This window comes from Equus asinus, chromosome 30, assembly GCF_041296235.1.
Source record: "Equus asinus isolate D_3611 breed Donkey chromosome 30, EquAss-T2T_v2, whole genome shotgun sequence".
Classification (NCBI taxonomy): domain Eukaryota; kingdom Metazoa; phylum Chordata; class Mammalia; order Perissodactyla; family Equidae; genus Equus; species Equus asinus.
In genome coordinates this window covers 9,033,926-9,058,612 of record NC_091819.1, presented here as the reverse complement: position 1 = coordinate 9,058,612, position 24,687 = coordinate 9,033,926, and the positions used below count along the sequence as shown (strand labels likewise).

The window sequence follows — 24,687 nt, the reverse complement described above, 5'->3', positions numbered from 1 at the left end:
TATTCACAGCTCCAGGCATTAGGATGTAGACATCTTCGGGGTTATTATTCAACCTGTCACACTAGGCATGAGCTCTGATCATGGAGCCTGAATATCCTGGGGCTAAGAGTTGGTGATAGTGAGACGTCCCAACAACAGCCATACATAGCAATCTTTCATCAAAATGTATTGAACACAAAAAAGAATCATTCTGCCTAAGAAGACAGCTGATTTACTCACCTGCTCATTTATTATGAATAAGTAAAATTTTGATAAATAAAACCCAATTCTTAGTTTCTCCTGAACAATTAAAAGAAGTGTGTAAGGAATGGGAAGTGCACATTAAACAAATAATAATTGTGCTATGGAAGGATGTGTGAGAAAGAGCATCCTTGCAACTTCACTGAGCTCAAAGTAGAGATTTCAATTTTTGTTTTAAAGTTTATTGCAAAATAAGTCTACTCCAGGCTCATATTTCTTCCAAACTTAGCACAGTTTTTACCAAGAGGGTTGTTAAATTTTGACACTTTATTTTTCCAAAATGTACTGTATTCAAGTATATATTAAAAAGTTAGTACTTCATTATCCCCCTCAGGAAAAGAAAGAGTCTAAATACGTTTAATGATTCAGTTTTTGCATATCATAAGAACATTACTTAATGGTGCTTGAATTAACAAATTGAATTGAGCTAATTGATGACATCCCTTCTTAATGATACACTGACTTTTTAGGTCAACCCTTCTACTTCTATCAGTCTCATTAGCCCAGGGCCACTTGCTTACTAAGTGTCCTCTGGCTTTCCTATAGATCATCTAATGGGGATACTTCATTGCTAAGTCGAGGACGAGCAGATTTTCTGCTGCTTTCTCACTCCTTTCTTTCTTCCACCCTGAAAATCATCAATCCTTCAGGGATATGCAATTTACACTGAGTGTCATAAATATATAACTGGTAGAATTTTACTACCAAAGAACTCTATTACATTGAGATAAAAGCTTGATGAAGCTGGGGTTACATTTACAAAACTTTGACTACCATAAAAATACCAAAATATGGCCTTTATTTTGATAAATATATTCAAGCATTATTGCTTGAAACATCAGCATTGCATAAAGAAATATTGACATAAGCTGCCATGAGACACATGGTTAAAAGAAATAAAGAAATACATGTTCTTAAGCTATAAAAAGTGCATGCATTTCAGAAAAAGTATAATTCCTTGTGGTAGAATATTTTAGTCCATGAATAAAATTGTAAAAATGTTTAAGCATATATAGTTGTTTAAGATAAGTGCATTATAATTACTTTTCCTCAGATTTTCTGAAGATCAAAGAACAAAGGAAAACAAAATGATCTTTTAGACAGATTAAAGATCCAAAGGTAAATATGAAATTTTATATATACTATTTTTCTTCTGAGTTGATTTACCCTCATGTAAACAATAGTTGTCTTGTAAATGGATGTATATGAATGTTAGAAACCAGACTTTCAAATGGAATTTATTTCAGCTATGCCACGGATTCGGAGAAATGTCACATTTATTCAAAGAGTTATTTGTTACTTAGAAGTTTAAGTGTTTTGACCAGTGAAAAGTTAACAACAAAATGAAAAAAGCTGAGAATAGCATGATTTAAAGAATGCCAATTTGTAACCCGGGAGATAGGTATTTGCATACTAATTGTCATGTTCCTGCTGTCACATTACCTTCAGCTTGAAGATCAGTCAGAAAGAGAAATTCGGCATCATCTGTGACAGTCAGACAGTGGAACGAAAAATGCCAGTGAAGTGAGTTGCTGTTTAAAGCTATTTTTATCTCAGAAGATGTACAAATGAAACACTTGAGTCTTCATTCATCTCGATGTTTTGTTTCCATCATTTATGATAAATATGCTAATTGTTGTCTTTCTTCCTGATTTATTTTTTCTCTCTTCTGTACTGATTCCTTCTTCATTTCTAAAACATGTCAACAATTCGTGGTTTGCTCTGGCTGCTAATTCTCTATACTTACTGTGATGAAGAAAGGTTATAAAGTGGAGAAAAACCACTGAGCTCTTTTATGGGAAGCTTGTCAAAATGATTAAATGTTAGCGATCTAAGATATACTAGAAGATCCTTGCAAAAATTATTCATTCTTGCAATATTTATTGAGAAATTTGAGAATAGATATTAAGTGCTGGGTAAGGAAACAGCTGTCACTTCCTCGAGCACATGGACTCCTTGCTTGAATTTCCCATTCTCCAGCACACTGCTAATTGAGTGTGAACAGCTAAGTTGTTAGATTCCACTGTTTTTAATGCAATACAACTGGTTCTAGCTGGCACAATTAACAAGATAACTGGTAGCTTTCACACAGTTCCCATCTGGCCTGGCTCTTCTCCGGACACATAATATGGGGACTGCTGGCCTTGATATCACTCGCTTAATGAAGGAAACAGAAAGGAATTCAGCCAAAACCCCATGAAATGCTAAGTGAGATTTTGGCTCCAGATAGATGGTGAATTTTCATGTCAAATCATACACACACAAAAAGTTATTCTGATTATGCATCACAATTATACAAGAAATACACAAATGAGAAGAGCCAAACAAAAACACGGTTACAACTAAAATCCAAATAAAAGGGGAGAAGAAGAGAGAAATGACAAAGTGACACATTGTTCGTGTATTTAAGGTAACATATGGCAAGTAAAAGTCAAACAAGTCAGCATGTTTTTAAATCCACCAGCCTCTTTTTTCCTCCAATTTTAATTTAATAGATTTCTTTCTTAACATTTAATCGTTGCATTTTTAAAAATATAAAACGTTGCTCACTCACCTCTAACATAAGAAATGTCCTATTTTCATTTGATAATGTACAAGATTTAAGAATTTCTGTCTTCTGAAAACTTTCTATTGAGTAGCCAATTACCACAATTTAGCTATCATTTAGAGGAACTATTTGTGTGAAGTACAATAAAACTCTATTACAGAAAAAGCACTTTCAAAGTATTTATCATAAATGTTCCAAAACATGAACAAAGTATAAGCATACGTGTATTGACTCATCCATTCCAGGAAGAAGTGTAAAAAGAGTTTGGGTTACAAGCAGACACACCACTGTTTGAATTCTAATTCTGCCCATTAATATACGTGAGGTATCGCACCAGTTATTAACATCTGAGTCTCTTGACTCATTGGTAAATGGGATTAAAAGAGACTGTGTAATTTGCAACATTAAATGAGGTAAAGTATATGAGACACTTAGCACAATGTGGTATAGATTGTAAGCATTCAATACATTCTTGTGCATTTTAGTGCTATTATAAGTATCGTCCATCATTTTATTCATAGATAGCAGAAACTTACTCTCCCAGAGAATCATAAATATACAATTAACCCCAAATTTAAAAACTTGAACAGCAAGTTAACCACATTATTCCTTAAAATAGTTGCGTCTCACCTAACTTCTGAAAAGTAACTACTGTATGACCACCAACCCTTCCATCACATCAGGTAGTCAAAATTGAACCTTTCAAGTCAAACCTGAAAATGGTTAGAAAACAGTGAGCTGAGAGCATTCCAGGCTTTATCAGACAGCAGGGGTACTTCCTCAGAGAGTTGAAGGGCAAATTTTCCCTTTATAACAATGTCCTTAAATAATAATAGAATATCCTAGTACCGTTAATTCTACTATCCATAATATTCTATATCTATAGAATATCTATAATATTCTAGTCTATCTCTCTAATTCAAAACATTATAATTTTTTTTGCCCTTGGTTCCTATACCATCTTCCATACTGTGCCTTCTTCTTTCTGTTTTTACTGTTTTCCTGAATTAATGAAGATAGAATAGCTACCATTTATTTGAACACTTCCATTCCAAAAAGACTCCTTTACATTCAGTAAGTTCTTCCCTGGATATTCCTTTTGCTTTGGGCTTAAGCAAAACCTGGTTCTCCATAAAGGACATGGCTTTCCTTGCTGCCTTTCAGAATGCACGTTCTCCATCATCTCCAATTTCGTGTACCTCAAGGCTGAGAGTGAGGTCTGTGGTCTCTTGCTTCCCAGTGATGATGCTTTCACATCATTTCGCATCTTTCCTCGTCCAGGACACCCTTTGAAGCTAGTACAATTCAGCTACCCCTTTCAATAACCTCCTTATCACTGTCATCTACCAGCATCTTGAAAACCACTGCACCACTTCCATTGAAGTCTTTGTTCTCTGCCACTCTTTGGGGTTTGGTCATTCATTCATTATTTGTTTACATGTTCAGCAAATCTTTCTTTCAGCAGACACACTGCTCTTGGTGCTAGAAAATAACATTTATACCATCATCAGAGAATTACGTAGTAATGGCAGAGTATATGTTTATCCTTGAATGATTCTGCCTGGATTTTATTTCTCAGTGTTTTTCTGTGATGGCTGTTCCTCATTCAAAATAGGTATACTGTGTGGCCAGACTTGGGCTCATAACTCCTCTTTGTCCTACTCATTAACGTACATTCCACAAGTACTAAGTAGCTTCTAATTTGAATACCCTGCTAACCACCAAATCTCAATCTACGAATAGAGAGAATGTTTTTAAACATGTGCACCTTAAGTGATCACACGATAATTTTAGCACTATTTGATAGAATTCCTACAAGACCTAATATTTAAGTCATATAAAATACAACATAAGCTTATAAGAGTAACACGTTTTACAGTGCACAAGAGCTCTTCAAAGTAAAATTAAATCTAGAATCGGGTCTTATCCTCCATTTATGAAAGACGGAAACTGAACAACCCAAATCTTGTAAAATGTCCATTTGAATGAAAAACAACCATTTCAAAGGGGTTTCACGGGTAATCTTATATTCCCAAGATTTAGGAAAACAAAGGAAAAGGGAAAATCAGCTACGCAGCCTTGGGGAAGAAAATTTGAGATAGAAAATGTAAATAATGAAAGACCGCAAAATGAATTCCCTGTCACATAGTTCCCTGTGTGTGTCCTCTACGAGGACACCAATTATTATCCGAAAATACAACTGGAACAGCAGAAGGGAGCACAATCAATCCCGATGCAAATTCTAAAAACTGCAGCAAATTACATGAAGTAATAGAATATAAAAGCACAGAGATGGCTTCGAATTAACGTATTTAAGATTCGTCACCCTGATATGCAAATATCAAATTTTGTAAGAATGACTAGAGCTGAGATTCGATTTTATTGTTGATTATTTTAATAGAAACCTTAAATTAGACCATTCCTTTCATAACTAAGTCATTTGCACATCACAACTACATAATCCAAGGGTTTCTTCCTAGGCAGCAGATGCTTTCTATGGATGGGGCCTTATTCATCAGGATCTTTGACTATTAAGGGGAATAATGCATGATATGCTTGCATCTCAGGAAGTTTATATCTTAACCCTGATTTATTATTTCTACATCACTTCCCCAAAAGTATACCTTCCTCAGGAGACTTAAGTCTATAAATTTTTTGACTGCTTTGGAAAAGATATTATTCTATCCTGACAGATTCCTAGATCTAAATAAATCACCCCAGAATTGGAAGCATACCAGTCTAAGGAGAAATAAAGGCTCTCTCAGAGTGGGGTAAAGACTTCTCAAAATACTATAAATAGACATTTTCAAGATCATCACATGTTATAAATCCTTAATCGAAAATTTTTTTCAACTTTTGTGAGATGCATAATTTTGAAATGGATAATTTTGTATACTGTGAAAATTTAGAAAATAGTTCATTCATCACTATTACTATCATGATAAATTTTTCAGGAATAGACTAGAATAATGCCACATAAACTTAACAATATATTTATAATTGAGAAGAAATTCACTATGCTCTATAGAACCACAAGCATGTCTCTCTTGGGCCTCTATTAGAATTCAAGAATTTGAAAATACTATTAACACTGTCAAATCACATCACGCTTTGTGTTTCTATTGCTATCCACTGTGGGACAACATTATGTAATTTTTGTTGACGTTTGCAGTTTGATTAATGGTGCAAAGCTCACTTAAATGATGTAATTCAACAGATACACATAACTCAAATATTACTATAGGTTATAGAAGAAAAAGATCACAATGCTATTGTCAAGGGTAGATGTTGTTTTTACAGGTCACCAACAACAGAAGCCACGGCATGGTGTGAAAATATGGACACACTTTTAACCAACCAAGGTAAGGTCCAACTAATAACAGATTTGAAAATACAATAATTGAAAGTAGTTCGTTAAATTCTGAAAGTCGTAGACATAAAATATGTTTGATCAATATTTGAAATATAAGATTCCCAACAATCACACAAATTTATACAGGCCCAGAGTCTAAATGGAATTAGATTGGCATAAGATAAGACAAGATTATAGAAACTACAAACATTAAAACAAAAAGAAAATCCACACCAGAAGTGAAAAATTTGTCATTTCCTTAGAATTATTATCATTTGATGTATTTCATGATACCTTTGTTAAAAGGTGAAGGAAACACACAAATTACTGATAAGTTGAAATTTTAAATAAATCGCTTGTTTTTCATGTCCTGTGGGCTAAGATAGTTTTTAAAGTATTTTTTCAACTGAATTATTCTTATTTTTAGGGAATACAAAAACATATTTAAATGTATGTGTGTTTGTTAATATGTATGTGTGTAGATATATATTTATATTTGATATGTGGGCTCAATAAGGTAATTTTGGCCAATTATAAATAAAATATCTCAGAATTTGATACAAAATGGTCATTTACAAAGGTATCTAAAACTCCTGTTTTTGTTACAAATAATCCTGTATTGCAGCAGTTCTATCTCGTGTGGGGGAAAAATGACACTATAGAGACGCACATAAAAAATGTTTAAAATGTAGTATTGTTCATACTAATCAAATGGCATTTCCATTTTAAATTCATAAATTAAATATCAGAATATTTAACAAGTTTAAAACATGATAAAGCTGAATAAATTTTTCATAGCTGATTATTCATGTGCAAAGTTAGATTGAATTAGATGAAATTATATTCTGATTTTATGCTTCTTAAATAGCTAATTCCTGAAGCACAGATATAAAATAATCCACATTACTCCTAGAATCCAATTAAAGACTTATATTAAGGACATCAAGGATATGGAATTGCATTACTGTAAGTTCTGAATGGGTTGTGTCTTTTTTCATCAAAATTGTAACCAATGGGACAGGTCAGTTTTCCCAAGAGCCTTTGGAAAGTATTTCTGCAGCTGGTAACGTGGTGGCTGCAGAGCAGAGGAGTTCTAGGGGACAGCGCCACAAGGCAGAGACATGGAAGGTGCTGTGACGGAGGCAAATGCTTCGACCTGCATCCTCCTGGGATTTTATATCTGATGCCCACACAAAGTACAAAAGTCACAGAGTCATCTGAACAGCTGTTTGGGTTTTGCTTTTTATAATTCCAAAGAAATAGCTTACAAGCCTTTTAATGCTTTTAACACTATGCTCACCAAACTATCTAATTGTTTTGTCGACTTGAGGATCTGCCTTGCATGTACTGGGCATAGGCATTGGTGTGTGTTCCACCACCTATTTCTGACTTATTCCATCTGTCAGCCCCTGTTGAGTCTAACCAGTAGCCATTCCATCCTGAAGAGAGTGCCCTCAGATAATATGATTTTAATTGTATGCAGCATATTATTCCAAAGTCACTTGCCATCTTTTGAACTTTCAAATTGTATATACAAAAGAGTAGTTTGATAAAACAGTGTGTCTAAGACAGAGATAACTAGCTCATTTCAGTTGTTTCTTTTGTTCCATTGTGTCCTAAAGCTAGTGATGGGAGGAGAAAAGAAGACTATAATTGTTAGCTCGGAATGGCCCTTCATTAAAATTGCAGGATGGGAGAAAATACTAACAGTCTCTTGATCTCTCACTTGCCATCTCTCGGGGATGCATTTAGATAATCCTTATCGGGAAGAAAGCTTCATATGCCTTAATGACACATAAATAATATTGTCAGACATGAATCTACAACATTCTTTCCATATTTTTAAAGTATACTTTACCCTCTATATAAAATGGGTTTTAGCATGAAGTCTGTTGAGACCCCCTCAAATTCATCATTGTTTGGACCAAACACATGGAAAATTTTAACTGAGTATTACTAAGAGGATTTTTATAACCTAAATTGGTGTCACAGAAGCTTCTTGGATGTATTTTTAAACACAAGAAATGTGCAGTTAATTGAATTTTTTATAGTGCTCACGTATTAGTGACATCCACCCTCTCCAATATTTCTACCGAGAATTTTAATTGGTACTTGATAACCTTTTGCAATGACTTGTTATTTCAACTCCATTTCGAACAACAGAAAAAACGTTGCTAAATCTATTTTGAATCCAGTGTTTGTAGACCCTTTAATCCTGTTCCACGAAGTCTTTTTCCATTTCTCTCACTATATTTCACTTTGCTGCCTACCTGCAGGAAGGGCTTTTTTTCTAGTCAAGTTTCTCTTTCCTGATCCTCCATAAACTTATTTGTCCCTCCTTTGGGACTTGAAGCTCCCGGAGCATGCTGTCAGGGAAGAGCTGCTTTGTGCACATGCAAAGGAGGCCTCATGACAGGTGAAGGAGAATGCCACCCCCATTTTGGAAGGCAAATCCGCTGAGAGGCAAAGGCTCCGATGTGTTTTCCTCCTCAGAGAGAGGCAGGCTCACTTATAAAGAGATACTGCCATCAGAAGGGTGCATACTTGGAAACTGAGTCACACGGACTTAAGGGACTAGCTTAGTTCATTGAACTGTGGAAATCTGGTCATGATCTTCCTAACCTGCTGTCTAACTAGAAGCATGCTCTGAACCATCCTCAGCCCGAAAATATTTAGCAAGAATTAATTACCTTCTCGAATGAGCTCCAGGTATACCAAAGAAGGATATTTCAGAGCACACTTTGATGAGGAAAATAGAGAAAGGAAGGGTCTAAACAGGTGGTCACAAACTCGATTATCTATGAGAGCAAGGAATAATAAATGTGTAAATTTGGCTGAAAGATAATGGGGAGAGATGAGACCTATGGGAATCTCGGGCTGTAAGCACTACCAGCTGTTATTCATTTAAAATAATGCATATAATAGTCAAGCTAAAGTAAATAAGCCTGCAAGTAAGTGGGCTCCTTTGCAGTCCCTGGTCTAAAGTTTCTGGAGAAATGCATGCTCAGCAGAATACCTGGGAGCAGGAAGAAAACACCATACATACCCTGAGTCAGAGCAGGTACCAAGAGGGAAAATGGAAGGCACCAGTGTTTTGCTTAAGGGAACATTGGGAAAAAGCCCCTTTATTTGCCTTATCGAATTACAATTGCCTATCACCCCATTTAGAGGAGAAGTGTTCACATCGAATATCTTGCTAGATATTCTTGGTTTAAAGATTATAGTTGGCCAATATATTCACCCCAGACTAACGCATGCCAGCCATTTTTGCTTTGCTTGAACCCAAACCAACACAAACTAACTAACTCCTTAGCGCCAAATCGTATCTCATCAACTCGTAGCAACAAAGACATCCTTACTCAGAAGTTAGTACATCATTAACTTGACCTGGGTTTGGTGCAATGGATCGGAAAGGCAAAGTCCATGGGGTTTCCTGTGAAGTAACTGCCATGAAGACTTTCTCCTAAAAATAACTCCTAGACTTTACAGATCTAGAAAGAAAAAGCATAGGTTTTCTTTATTAATGGGGCGAACTGTAGAAACATCGATACAATATTTTATATTAATGATCACTGATCCAAAAACAAGGCTTCTAAAGTTACAAACTAAAATGGAAATGTTACATTTAGAGGGATAATAAATATTTGTCGCTGAATACTCAATAAATGCTCACACAATACACTGTACTCATTTTGGTCATATTACCGCACTGTGTGATACACGTAATTTATCTTCTATATTTTATAGCTGGTCTAGATGCTTTCCGAACATTTCTAAAATCAGAGTTTAGTGAAGAAAATGTTGAGTTCTGGCTTGCCTGTGAAGACTTCAAGAAAACAGAAAGTGCAGAAAAAATTGCTTCTAAGGCCAGGATGATTTATTCGGAATTCATTGAAGCTGATGCACCTAAAGAGGTGAGTCAAACGTCCCAGGAGAGCGAATATTCATCTCCTAGCAAATCTGCTTCCAATTAAAGACACTCTGTGTAAAGAGAAATCAAATTATCGTTATTTATTCCAATAGAAAATGTCGGTAAACTCCAATAGAAGTTCCTTAAGATTCTCCTCTGTCTTCCAGAGATTCAGCCAATATTTTTCAACACCTACTGTTTGCCCGACCAATATTTTTTATTCTTAGCACAACATGTAGGTTCTTGAAAAATAGCGTCTACTATCCCAAATTAAGTAGCTCAAAAGTTTACCCTGCAAAAATCCTGCTTAAATGTACTGCTGGATTTCGAGTTCATTTTGTTTTTCCTTTTGTAAACCATGGAGCTCAATGTGGAAAAAATCCTTGAATAAAATTTTTAAAAAATAATATGTAGGGGAAAAATAACTACTAACCAACAGCACAAATTCTTCACTTTTAATATTTTGGAGGTTTATATTATGGCACGTAATAATGTCTTATTTTCCAAAAGAAGAATTTGCTTACCTTTATTTCTTTGATGGTGAAAATGAGCCAAAGGTGTGAGGCATTGTCTCCAGTGGTCAGGACCCACCTGTGCTGCTTTAAGATCAGGTAAATAGAAAAGACCTTAGAGAAGAACCTAGAATGACTGATAATAGCCCTCAAAAAGTTTATGTGTGTAACATTTCACTTATATTTGATGTAATTTCCAGAACCCAAACTATCATCATCTGCGCATACTTCGCATAATGTTTAACTTTAAAGTTCAAGCAATTTGTTTCTAAATCCGCTTTAATTCCTCACTGAACATATCACATAAGAAAAGAGTTTTAATAAAAAGTAGCAAACAAGAAGCCACCTACATTAAACTACTAGTAAAAACATAATCTACTAGCATATCATCTTTCCTACGGAGGTGAAATACCAATATCCTCATAGGTGACAGTTATCGTATTTCTGATCCAAAATTAGGACTCATGGGGTGAGAAGGGTTGTTGTACTTATGGAGGCAAAGGACAGAATAGATGAAATGCAAACACTTTCGGAAAATCTAGGGCATAAAGTTGCCATATCAGTAGTTCAACTTTTAGACAGACGCTAATTACTGCAGCCTATATTGGCCCAGAATAACATCACAGACATATGAACCACCGAAGCATGGCCTGCAATTCACAGAGGGAAGAGAAAAGAACTGGAACTCCCATGGAGCTCTTTCAACATTCATTTCCCAGTTGCCATCTAAGAATCAATAAATAATTCTGGAAAATTGAAAATGTAGTATATAAGATCTGTCACGTTGATTAATGGGTCATTCCCTAAAAGGCCTTGAAAGAAACTCTAAAGATATCCTATTTATTGTGATATTGGTTTGAAAGCCAAGTTTTTCTCTTCTTTGTGAGTCCATTTAATTAACAGTGATTATTTTGGGGTAACAGTCTCAAACATTACGTATGAGAAATCTTCTAATAAGAAACGCAATCTTTTCATTATATCTGAATTCAAACTTACAATATATAATAAATTATCAATTTTGACAAAATAGTGTTGTTTATTTTCCTAATCTTTCCTTCCAAAATAAATTTAGATGGTAATAATTTAAATAAATACTCCAGTTATTATTTTAGGATATAAAACTTTTATAGCTTTTTATAATTTGCTCATCTAATTAATTTTGACGAATTAAAATATAATTAAATTTATGGCTGCTTTTCGAGGTATAGATTACCTTGTCTCCTTGAAGTGCCTAAAAATGTTATTAGCGGATATGACAAAATTCATTGAAAAAAGTATACATATATATATATATACACTATTGAAATAGTCATTATCTTGCCTATTGTTTGCCATTAATTGTTTCCAATTCAAATTACTAAAGGGCATTTGCCTCCTATATTTTATACCAATTGTGGTCTTCAAGGTATTTCTCTATAGTCTATCAGTGATGTGTTAAATACATTACAACTGTTAGTATGTTGATTTATTAAACTGATTTTTTAAGTGCCTGTCCCCACAATGAAGTCACAGAGTAGAAGGAGAGATTGACATGTAATCAAACCAGTCAAATACACCACAGGCAATGTAATAATAAAACCACCCTTAAAGTTCGTCACTGGCACAATGGGAAGGAGTGATTAAATGTACCCGGAGTGTTAAAGGGTGGCTTTGCAGGGTGGTTCAAACATGAAAAAGGTATGTCATGAAAAATAGGTCATATTTATCACGAGAGCAAATGAAGAAAGAATATTTCAAACTGAAGGCGCAGTGGTGTAGCACGGAGGTACAAAGCTCCCTAGTGTTTTCTGGAAATTACAAGCATTTTGATATTGCTGAAGAGGAGTAGGGGATGAGGCTGGATAGGGAGCAGCAGAGATAAAGAAAGGGTGGGAAGTGTTCTAGATCTATCTAGTAGACAGACTTAATCAGCAAGGCGATATATTTGAAATGCAGCTTGGAAAATAGGATTTTCGTAAGTAGAAAATTAATTCAAGAATGAGATTCATAGGAGAATATTCCACATTTTTCTATATTCAATTACAGTTGTAGAATGGACTCTTATAAAGAATGAAAATTCTAACCAATTTGCTTGGTAGAAAATCCTAAAATAAAGAACAATGACAAGGCCATATTATCCAGATGCCTATTAAGTCCTGTTTACTTTCTTTTCAATTTCTTGTGTCTTTCTTTCCTCATCTATAAAATTGCTAGCATAACTTAATAATTTTTAATTGATGCAATTAGATGATTTACAATTAGACTATGCTAAACTTATAAATGATCCGTGTCTCCAAATTGACATTACTAATGATTCTTGGTTTCCTGTTCTAATAGGCAAAGACTACACACAAAAATAGAACTTTCCGATATCTATGAGAGATGACAATAATTGCAATCAGACTTTACATGCTCTCCCTTCAGTGTTACCTTCTTTCTGGCTTGCACACTAATAAAGTTAGTGTGATATAGTGGAGAACTTAAAGTTTGGAGATACCTAGATCTAAATTCAAATCTTGTAATCTTCTGGTAAACTATTTCATCTCTCAGAGCCTCAGTTCCTCCTCTAAAAATACATCTATAAAAAAAAGCACGTAACAGCACACAGGACAGATGAGAATGATGAATGAGATCATGTATCTAGGGTTTGCACCGCACAGAACAGTTTTTAAGAAATTCTAGTCCCTTTCTTTCTTTAAAGAAGTCAATATCAGTGCTATTAAATCAACTTGAAAACAACCATTAAGTAACTTCCAAGAACGTCTGAAGACAAGCAACTTTAAAAACTTGACATATGTACCTACAAGAACGTGTTGTAAAAATATGTTAGCAAATCACCAGTTTCCGATCAAAAGAGCTACTCATTGAATGGATTGTACCCAGATAGTTTCAGAAGAAAATATTGCAGAAAAAAATAAGTGCGAGGCAGGTGTTTTGACTAAGTGATTTGAAAATGAGAAAATTATTAGACAAGCAATATATTTTTTAAAGTGTCTCTACTTTGCACAGTAAGAACCTGTGACTGGCAAAGAGAAACGATTTCTTAAACTTGTATTATTCTCCCTTCAATTTGACTGTGAATTTCATAATATTTGGAAATTTTCAAGAAAATAATACTTGGTTTCAGGAGAATATAAATCTTTAAAAATTTTTAAATAGTATTTTCATATTCAGCTAAGACACTGACATGATTTAAATATTTATTATATTTATAACATTTATATAAATTGTATTTATATCATTGTTCCCTTATGTTCAAAATAAAATGAGTCAGGATAGAAAATATGCGATTAAAGAGAAAATTGTTTAAGTTGATTGTCATTCTATGAGATTAGAAAATTTTCCAAATCATACCACCGTGTAATGTTTAAAAATTATATAAATTCAACTTCATATTACCACTAATCCCAGAACAAATACATTGGCAGTTTATTAAGTGAAAAATATGAGTACAAAAATATTTAATTCTTAAATGTATTTACTAAATATGAGAACACCATAACCCATAAAACAAAGAAGAAACTACGTTCACAAGGGAGAAGGTATCTTAATGGATCTGTGCAGGACACTTTTTAATATCTATGTCTGGTTTTTTGCTTTTATTTTTAATGCAATACAATATTATTTATCGACATATTTTATTTCACATCAATAAATGCTTATTCTGTGCCTACTATTCCCTTCCTCATAAGATAAGCTCCCTCCGTGGAAGGAAGCTCAGTCTAGGTAGAAAAACAGACAATAAACATGTGGAAGTAATACAATGTGTTGTGTGAACTAGACAGCTTGATAAGGAAATGCAAGAAAATAAAATAGGTCAAAACTATGGTTTGGCTCAAAAGAAACATTCAATCTAGTTGGCTTAAAAACTGAAATTTGTAGAATTAGGAAAAATTCTCAAAGCAACAAATGATTAAGCGCAAAAAAAAACGTAACAAATGAAATTGCTGGCATTATACCTAAGAAGATGTAATGATTGAATAGCAGTGAGACAGGATGTGGAGACAAGGCCTTTATTTTAAACAAGGTTGGTTTTAAACTGACTCTTAAGGGAAGAAAGAGACATATGAATTATTGGTAGCAAGAAGCCCATGAAAATGGGATCTAGAGGCGTTTCCTGGTATTGCTATAATGCCAATTTGACGTTCTCCATTTTATATTCATGTTTTTTCTTTGCATTTTCAGGGGCCACTTTCCCAATGTGTTGATGTTATTTTGAGTCTTAGTCCGGCCCCACAAGTTGCTACTTACCAACAGTGCTGGCCAACTATAGAACCATCTCCAGACATAATGTTTGCTTATTTATGAATATCCTAAGTTTTTCCACCCTAATCAGTCGTGAAGTGTCTATTATTTGGTGAACACCATGCTGGTGCAGCTAAGAAGAAAGACAGTCAGAGGCCCTGAATAGATAAAGCTAAAGATCTTAGTGGGACGACTCCAGTGAAGAAATAATTACACTAAACTTTCATGATTGTCGTGATAGGAAAATACAGGTGATGTGGTTGCATGCAACAGGAAAATCCACATCTAGGGGACCAGGAAATATATCCCAAAAGAAGTAATTAGTAAGCTTTGGCCAGAAGTTTGAGTACAGAGGGAAATAAGAGAAAATGGGAGGAGGGCAGCATAGGAGAGGAGGAGGAAGAAGAGCCGAGCAAAGGACCAGCCAGTGCCTAGAAGGCTAGTCCAGTAAAAAAGAAGCCAAGGACTGTGCGTCTCAGGGTGTAAATTGAGGTAGCTGCACTTCCTGGATCCCAGTGATTTCCGCATCCTTATTTATTTCATCTTAAAGTAAAGAGCTCTCTTAAAAAGAAAGAGAGACAGAGAAGAAAATGAAGGAGAAAGAGGAGTGGGGCAAGGGAGAGGAAGAGGGAGGAAGGAAAGGAAAGAAAGAAAAGCAGAGCTGGAGAAACTGTCAGCAACGTCTGCACAGCGCTTTTACGTGGGTCATTTCATTCGCTCATCACATTCACCATCTTTGGGAGGTATTACAACCATCCACACGGTACAGGTGAAAAATGAACCGACCTTAGAGACAAAATGATGAACCCTGCATTAAGATACACATATCACGAGCACGGAGTTCTACAGCCAAGCTCGAAATTTCGAATTCCTTTCTCGGGATCTACTCCTTATTTTAAACGTTCATGACACAGCCTGGGAAGCTTGATGTTTATGCTAAGGGCAAAAATATAACGTTATCCTGTCACATAGAGTCTATCTTCCTTTCTGTCAAAAGCTTTATTTCTTTTCTCATATTCTCTCTAATTTGTGTAACTTCCTAACCTATGAAACCGAGATTCAAATATGGCATTAGGAGGAAAAAAAGTGGCAGGAGTATTTCTTCCAATAATTTGCAGTATCCTTTTGGCCCTCTGAAAAATTGCCGCATTTCAACTCAAAAAACAAAATGCTCAGGTGTTTTTTTGAACTTCCACACATCCCTGTACCACTTAAATTAATCTTGGATGAGCATGTTGGGGTCAGTGAAGGAAACAGTCGATCTGACTCCCTTTTAGCTGCTCTAGAATTTTTTGCTTATGTACATCTATTTTTAGCAATCGGTATACATTATGGTTTTATACATTATGATTTCTTTCATTTCTTTTGCCCAATTTAATGTGTTAGTACAGCCTTCCAACATGTGTCATCTATTTCTGTCTCTAAAATCAAGAATAATAAAAGGACACAATCCTGTGCAGGGACAATTCCTTCTAGATGTTACAAACTTTGTTATTCTCAACTTTAATAGCCACCCTTGAGAATATGTTTCAGGATATTCATTCGCCTTTAATGATGCCAAACATGAAGTAATAGGAGAGGTGTTAGTGGTGATTAAATCGAATTATGGAACCAAAAACATGATTATAGGCGGCTTTCATTTGAATAGTAATTTTGAAGCTCTGTTGTGAATGAGACACTGCCTGCTTCATTTTAGTAAGGCGTTTACATATGCACACCCTTTGCATGATGACAGTCTCCTGCTACACTATCCATTCTAAATGAGGAAAGCCTGTCTAATTTGACTGTGAGAGCACAATTGGAAACTTTTCATTCAAATTATGTAAAAATATAGAAAGCACATTTAGGGTCACAGGAAAGCCAAAAGGTACACTTTAAAATGTATTCTTCCTGTTAAAATAATTTGTGGCAAGCCAAAAGAATCGAAATCTGCTGATGTGAAAGAGGAATTTGGCTCGCCTAACTTGCAGCTGACACCATCACACGAGGATTAAAATATCCTGGATCTTTATAATAAAATTGTTTTTCAACGACTACAAAGCTTATTCAGAAGACAGTCACTTTAATGCAACGGATTGTTGTCAATGTCAGCTGTGTCAAGGCCTTTTCAAAGTTGACAGGATTTAAAAGCCTCTAAACAGTTGTGATGACATCTCAGCTGTCAGTCCGTAAGAATCACAATCCTACATCTTGTTGTCTGAGATTGGCAGTGCAGTGGTCCCAGATAGCTGAGATAATTTGTGGCCTTTTGAAAAGTAAGCAAGTAAAGTATGGTATTTCTCAGAGTCCTTAAAACAAAAGTATCGATACAAAAGAAATTAAAGGTGACTCTCTTTTCCTCCTCCCCAAAGCCCAGTGCATGGTTGTATATCCTAATTGTAAGCCCTTCTAGTTCTTCTATGTGAGCTGCCACCACAGCATGGCTACCAACTGACGGGTGGTGTGGTTCCACGGCTGGGAAACGAACCTGGGCCGCCAGAGTGGTGAGCGCCAGACTTTAACCATGAGGCCATCAGGGCTGGCTCTGCAAGTGACTCTTTGTATCAGAAAATAGTATCAATCTATTTATTATCTGTTGATTTCATCAGTTGATACAGTGTTCAGCCTATGCTCTGGACCTGCTAGTTTGAGATGCTCAGTAAAGTTTAATTTTCTCTCTAACTCCCAAGCAGCTCAGGAGTGCCTCAAGGTCACGTAATTGAAAAGTCTGCATCTCTAGAGAGTCAGCTCCTGATAGGGTCCCACCTTCAGTCTGCTCCAAGCTCAACATCTGCTCTGTCTTAATTTATGAGATGGAAATTTATCCATGTGTCTTCTAGTAGAACCCAACCAAAAATCAAATTTGAAATGAGCACACAGGTAGGGGTACAGTTCACAGACTTATGCCCAGAAGTGATTATATTGAAAGAATTTATGCATCAAAATATGTATCAGGCCTAATAATTTCACTTTCTTCCTGATGCTGAAATTTCAAGGAAGTTGAGAAAACAAAATACTTTTGGTAGACTATCCTCAAACCTCACCCGAACTGACTTCTTGGGAATTTAACAAAATTGGTCACCCTCTCTTAATTGAAATATTATCTTCAATTGGCTTCTAGTATTTGATTTCCTCCTCTTTTACTGACTGCTCTTAAACAATTTCTTTTGCTGTTCTTACTCATAATCCAACACACACTATGCTGAGGGGAGGCGGTCTTCATTTACTTTCTGCTTACACTGGCTCCCCTGGTGATGTCTTCCAATCTTATAGCTTTAAAAGGGCACCTCCAACTTAACAAATTCCAATCTGTGTCCTGATTTTCTCCTCAAAACTTTCTTCTACCTGAGTCTCTCCTCTCAGATAATGGTAACTCAGTTCTTCTATTTGCTCCAGCTAAATAAGTGGTAGTCATCCTTAATTCTTCTCTTCTCTTCGGAAATGTCAGTATCAGGAAAAAAGTGAAAATATTAGGCGTAATACCTTGCATACCATATCCAGTCCATCAGAGCTTTGTCAGCTCATTCTTCAGAATATTTCTAAAATCCCGTCATTCTTAAAGATTTTGTCCCTCGTCCCGGCTCATATCCTTTCAACCACAAGTTCTATCCATTCTACTTTCTAAATAGCTTTGAGATCTGTGCATTTCCCTTCATTTCCTTTGATGTTACCCAGCCTAGTTCACCATCACGGCTCACCTGAACTCCTGGTATGGTTTCCTAATTTTTCTTCCCTTTATCCACATGCAGCTACTACACCACGTGACAGCCAGTGACATCCTTTTTCAAACTGGAATTACATCAGTCCCTTCCTTAAATTCTCCCCATTGCTCTCAGGTTACGTAAAACTTCCTTAACAAGATCTACAAGGTCCTGTATGATCTGGAAACTTCATGCTTCTGCAGGGTCTTGCCTTTCTTCCCCTGAAAACCCAATGGACTTTCTTCAGTTTACCCTCAATGTGCAAGTCCCTTCCTTAATCTTATAATTTCATAATAATACTTCAAAGATCAGCTTAAAATCTCATTTCATTCAGTAACCATATGTTTTCTTCTGGATTGCTTTTTTCAAAATCTGACTTCTTGATTGACTCTTCATCTTAATCATCTTTATATCTTCAGATCCTAGGACAATTCCTAAGCACCCAGCCAATAAAATGCTTTAAATGAATAAACCCCAGGAATGAGTACAAATAAAATACATAGTTTTTCAGATACATGTTATTTTTTCCAGAAAAATAGGGATAATAATACTATTCATGTTACAGTTGTGTTTGTATGACATAAAGTGGCCATATAAAGACTTAGCATATCAGTACTAATATTCAATAAATATCAACTATTATTATTTATAGTAAAAATAATCATCTTTAAATATCCATACGATTATTTTAGAGGTAATGCCATTGCTCAAATATTTTGCCATAGGAGAAGACGTAGTCACCAAGAAAACTTGGGACAGAACTTGGGGAATGTACATCTGCTCTGCTCATATTTTGAGAGACATGTAGAGAAAAAAGGAATTAATGAAATAAATACGTAAAAGCACATAAAAGACAGGTGAATTTCATCTCATGAACTATTGAATTCCCTTTGTAGTGACAAATCTTCTTTCTCTGATAATCAGATTGAATACTTAACATTAATAGAGGCCTTTGAATCCAAATCTGCTTAAGCAAGAAATCAAATTTCTTAAGATTTTTAAATCAAAATAACGGATAATGATAAGGAAATTACAGTGATTTTCCTTCTGTGGCCAAGGAAGGCTTCTTGGAGGATATTCAGCTTCAGCTAAATCAGAAGGGATGAGGACAATCTGTACAGAATAAAATTGTGGGGGCGAGAGGGACGTTAGATGATGGAACAGCATAAACAAGGGCTTTAGGTACAAGATTCACTTTGAGAACAGAGTAGACCAGCTCCATGGGTACCACTAAGGGCAAGTAGGAGATCAGTGTGAAGAAACACATTGAAGTCCGACTATGAGGAAGCTCAAATGCAGAGTAAGATGCTTAAATTTTATGTTATAGAAAATAATGGGTTTTCAGCTGAATATTCGCACCATGAAAGTGATATTTTGGTGAAACTGATATAGTAAGGCTGTCCACGTGTTCAGAAGGGAAAGACATTGTAAGAAGAGGTATAAGATTAGCGGTAAGTTCCTGAGTTCAGGGAAGAGATTAGGTTACAAAAGCCTAAACTGCAGAGATAGGAGTGAGAATGAATAAGACCATTGTGAAATTACAAAATAAAAAGTGAACGAGGAAAAATATATATATTTGTTATATTTTCTCTGATAAAAGATCAGAGAAAAAAGTGGCGCCAGAGGCAATTCCTATGTTTTAAATTTGAGCAACTTGGAGAAAAATAATGACACACAAACATGTGGGTGTGATGTTTTGTCACTGACATTAAGCTGAATTGCCAAGGCTCAGCTTCATAAGACTACTGATTATCTCCTGGGAACAGTATATCTGCTTATCACTCAGCTATCAATAGCTAATGTTGGCAGTTTCTTGACAGGCAAACAGGCAAGTCAGGAAAATAAGAGGGATCTGTCCGAAGTACAAGCTTATTGCATTTCAATAAAGAATATTAATCATCAATATTATGTTGAAAGGAATAGTTCTCTTTAAAATTTAAACATGATTGTTAACAAATGTAGAAAGAGTTTTCACTTTATTTATACAGCACAGATTATTGGGTCCTTACATTATGTAAGGCATAGCGAGGGATGCGCAAAATGTAAATATCGTCTAAGTAACTCAAAGTCCTTTGAGAGGTCAGAAGTGGAAAATAGCCTCAAGTAAACTTCACAAGGTAGATGGTATTTGAATGTAGCCTTAAGGACATAAAAGATTGTAGCAGACTTAGGTGAAAAGGAGTGACTTTCAGCTAGCCTGGGATGGTGTGGAAAAATGTTCATAGGTGGCAAAATACAAGAAGTTTGAGGGGGAGTGTCCAGCTTGGTGGGAGTACAGGGCATCCATAGAAGAGAAAAAGTGTATCAGTTGGTAACACATTGCAAAGGCCACGAATGCCAAGATCAGAGCTTTGGGTTTTTAAAAAAGGGAATGGGGAGTTATTGCAGGTGTTCAGGGCTGATTAAAATAATAATAAGTCACCACTCTGCACCAGGCACACATCGGCCCTGCTACCAGTGAACGCTCACCCAATGAATGAATGCCTAAATGAGTTAGGTTACTATATTTACCATTATGGTGGCTGTAAAGTTAAACAAATTACAGATGATGCCATTAAAGAATTAACGGCACAGTGGAAGGAGGAAACAGGCATCCTATATTCTCATATCCCCACGACACAAGATGGGATTTATGAAACAGACTATGCTAGATGTTTAAAACCACTGCAAGATCTTGGTAACAGCCACTCTTCACTGAGTCCCACTGTGAGGCAGGCCCTATGCTGGGTTCATAACGCCTTATCACGCCTCTTTCCTGCTCAAAACCCTTCAGTGTCTTTCTATTGCTTCTAGTAGAAAAATAACTCGTTGCCTCTGCACATAAACCCTATGAGACGTGGCCCATATCTCCTCCTCCAAGTTCATCACAGGAACTTTCTTCTCACACCCTACACTCTAGCCATCCCGGCATAGTGACCCTTCAGAACATAACAAGTTCTTTTTTGTATCAGAGACTCTGCATTTCTTACTTTTTTCTGCCAGAAATGCTTTTCCCCAAACCCTTAGAGGACTGGCTTCTTCTCATCCTTCAAGTTTAAATCTAAACTACTACTATTTGTTTAGTTGTTGGTTATCTTCCCCTAAATATGGAAAGTATTTGGCACATAATAGAAACTGATAAATATTTGTGGGATCGATGAATGGATGGATCATCTCACTTTAACTCTTCTATTAACTCAGTCAAGAACCACCTAGCTTAAGGACGAGGAATCAGAGCTCAGAAATATTAAAGTAACTCACCCAGGTCACCAAGGTTGTAAGTGTTAGAGCACAGATTTCAAAATTATCTCAAAGTCTTTGCACTGCCTCCCCCATCTTCCTATGTAAAGAAGCAGAAAACTGATTCCAGCTTTTGAGACTTTCAAGGGAGTTGTAGCATTTGATCTGGAACTTTCATGGAGCACTTAAGAGGATGATCAAAGAAATAAAAGTGCGGATGGAGTCTGGGATCACTGAGCAGCTGAAATCGCTAAAGAAAGAAAAGATCTGGGAACAAATAGTGGCCTTTGGATGAGTCTTTTCAAATTAAAATTTTTTTCTTCTTTTCTTCTTCCTAGAATAGTAATATTAAAATCATTTTATATTACTTAGCTCATTTGGTCCTTTAAGATAGATGCTATTACTATTCTCTTTTATACCATGGAAATCAAAGATTAAAGGAAAAGAGAGAATTTGTCTTACTCACATGAATAGCAAGTAAGTAGCTGGGGAGATCTGAGTGCAGAGCTGTCCACCTATATTTTAACTTCAATTCAATAAGCATAAATTTTCATGTATAGTCTTCCTTTCACTAGATTCGAAAATTCTGGCATTGTTACAGTCTCCCTCATTTTGTGAAGAGACATTTTAATTCTATTCAACAAATATTTATTGATTGACTATTAGATGGCAGATATTCTGCTAAGTGCCAGAAAATAGAATGATGAAAAAAACCTACTATAGCACCTACTTTTGGTGAGCTTTTAATTTTAAGATTCAGCTCTCTTTGGCATTTCATGAATATTTTCAGTTTAAGTTAAACAGCTTGGATAGGAAATTTTCTGCTTCTCAGAATATATCCTGGAACATGTGTAGAGTTGGACAACTATCTCCAAAAGAAGGTTTAGGGCATTTTACATATTTGCAGGTGAATGGTATGTGTTCCAAAATAATAGATCATCTGGAGAAGATTTAAAATATACGGGAGGATATGTATAGGTCATATGCAAATACTATGTCATTTTATATGAGGGACTTTAGCATCTGCAGATTTTGGAATCTGGGGGTCCTGGAACCAGTCCCCCATGGATACCAAGGGGCAACTAGATATGTATGTTCTGTGGGGGTATAGGGATGGGTGAAGAGGGAGGTATTATTTGGTCCATTTTGGCAAACAAAAGGAAATACAAATTAGAATGAAAAGCAACATGGTGGGAGCCAGCCCCCATGGCCTAGTTTGGCACACTCTACGTCCGCAGCCCAGGTTTGGTACCCGACTGAGGACCTACACCACTGATCAGTGGCCATCCTGTGGTTGTGGCCCACGTACAAAAAGAGGAAGATTGGCAACAGACGTTAGCTCAGGGAAAATCTTCCTCACCAAAAAAAAAAAAAATTTTACAACATTGTGAGAAACAAAACAGGGAGGTATGGAGACTGGGAATGGATTGCTGGAAGCTAACCTAGAAAATTCTAGTTATTGTTCTGCCTGTGGAAAGCACATTTTAGGTATTAAGGTCAAAGTACTGGGAAAAAAAATAAAGGGTGGGTGGGAAAAGAAATTTAAAATCATAAAATATCTTGTTTGCCTTTTCAATTTGCCATTTTTTCATAATCTCGAAGTAAGGCTTGACCTCTGTTCTCTGTCAATGCCAACCCTGTGAGCCTAGGAAAAATAATTAAACCAAGCATGTGTTCTGCATTCCAGAAAATGAACGCATGACCTTTCCGCTGTTTTGCATCAGATTAACTGTGTTTAAAAAAAAATTCAAATAACATGTGTAGCCACCATCTGTATAAAAGGTGTACACTTTGATTAAACTAATCTAATGATATGCAAATTTATTTCCACAGATTAACATTGACTTCAGTACCAGAGACCTCATCTCAAAGAATATTGCAGAACCAACTCTCAAATGTTTCGATGAGGCTCAGAAGTTGATCTACAGTCTCATGGCCAAGGATTCCTTTCCTCGATTTCTAAAGTCAGAGATTTATAAGAAACTGGTAAATAGCAAACAGGTTGGAAATCATAAAAAATGGCTCCCTTTCTTGTAAAGAATGTCAATGATAAACTAATAATCAGGTTATAATTTAGGAGAAAACAAGCGAATGGGAGAGATCAACTCTTAATCACGTTACTTCAGGGCTAAAATGTTTTAAATATACAAACACGATATGTTTTTTTAGAGTTTAGAAAACAGTTTTTTATTCTAACAGAAAAATACTTTTTTATATATGAAGTCTGAATTTCTAAATCATTTGTTTAGAATTTATTCATTTTATCAGGTACTTAAAAATCTTCTACTGGCAGAGTACACGGGGAGTTTATAGAGATACAATGGCCTCTTAAACCACAAGTGGATATTCTTACAATATTATGGATTCAGCGAACCATAGATCTTCATGTTGCTGAATGGGAGCACGTTTAGTGTCATATACATGATTTTAAACACCATTTGCATTATTCAAACCGTCACTTCTGTAAAAAGAGAAATTCTGAACCAAAACATAACCTTCCATCTAGTGTGTTCAACAATCTCTTTTCAGCCAGGATCTGCTACATATTAATGTGGTGGTTATCTAAAATGCTATGGCCCTCAGATTAATTAAAAAGAAAAATTGCAAGAATGCATGCTCATTTAGACATATATGTGTGGCTAATAACACTGTTGAGCAAACTTTGTCAAAATATATCAGTTTAATTCAATGGCTTCACATTGCCATGTGTGGTAAGGGCCTTGAGGGTGGGGAAGATTGATTTTCTTAAATTAATAAGAATATAAAGGCAAGAGGAGGAATGAGAAGCATGGATAAGTCCTTATATGATGGACTGTATGACAGTGATTGTCCCATAAAACCAAAAATATTTGCAACATTATCTACCCAAATAAGCGTGGAGTTAAATATCCATTCACTCCTTCAGCACTGAAACTTGTTTATAAAACTCAAAGAAATTTTTAAAATGCATTTATTTTGAGATGCTCCTAAAATTATTTCTTTCCATAAGTAAATGGCCTGTG

The 24,687-nt window shown here is 35.6% G+C and overlaps 1 protein-coding gene across 1 annotated transcript; it reads left to right on the top strand.

Moving 5' to 3' along the window:
* The first annotated feature begins 1,753 nt into the window (after window positions 1–1,753).
* On the top strand, window positions 1,754–23,722 carry RGS21 (regulator of G protein signaling 21). The gene is made up of 4 exons (XM_014849906.3): window positions 1,754–1,764; window positions 6,074–6,150; window positions 9,888–10,054; window positions 23,519–23,722. Exons 1-4 carry the CDS (start codon window positions 1,754–1,756, stop codon window positions 23,720–23,722), a joined length of 459 nt encoding a protein of 152 aa, XP_014705392.1.
* The last annotated feature ends 965 nt before the right edge of the window (window positions 23,723–24,687 follow it).

Coding starts and splice junctions, on each gene's coding strand:
- RGS21 (XM_014849906.3), top strand. Junction 6,151..9,887: donor CACACTTTTAACCAACCAAG/GTAAGGTCCAAC, acceptor TATATTTTATAG/CTGGTCTAGATGCTTTCCGA. Junction 10,055..23,518: donor AAGCTGATGCACCTAAAGAG/GTGAGTCAAACG, acceptor TTATTTCCACAG/ATTAACATTGACTTCAGTAC.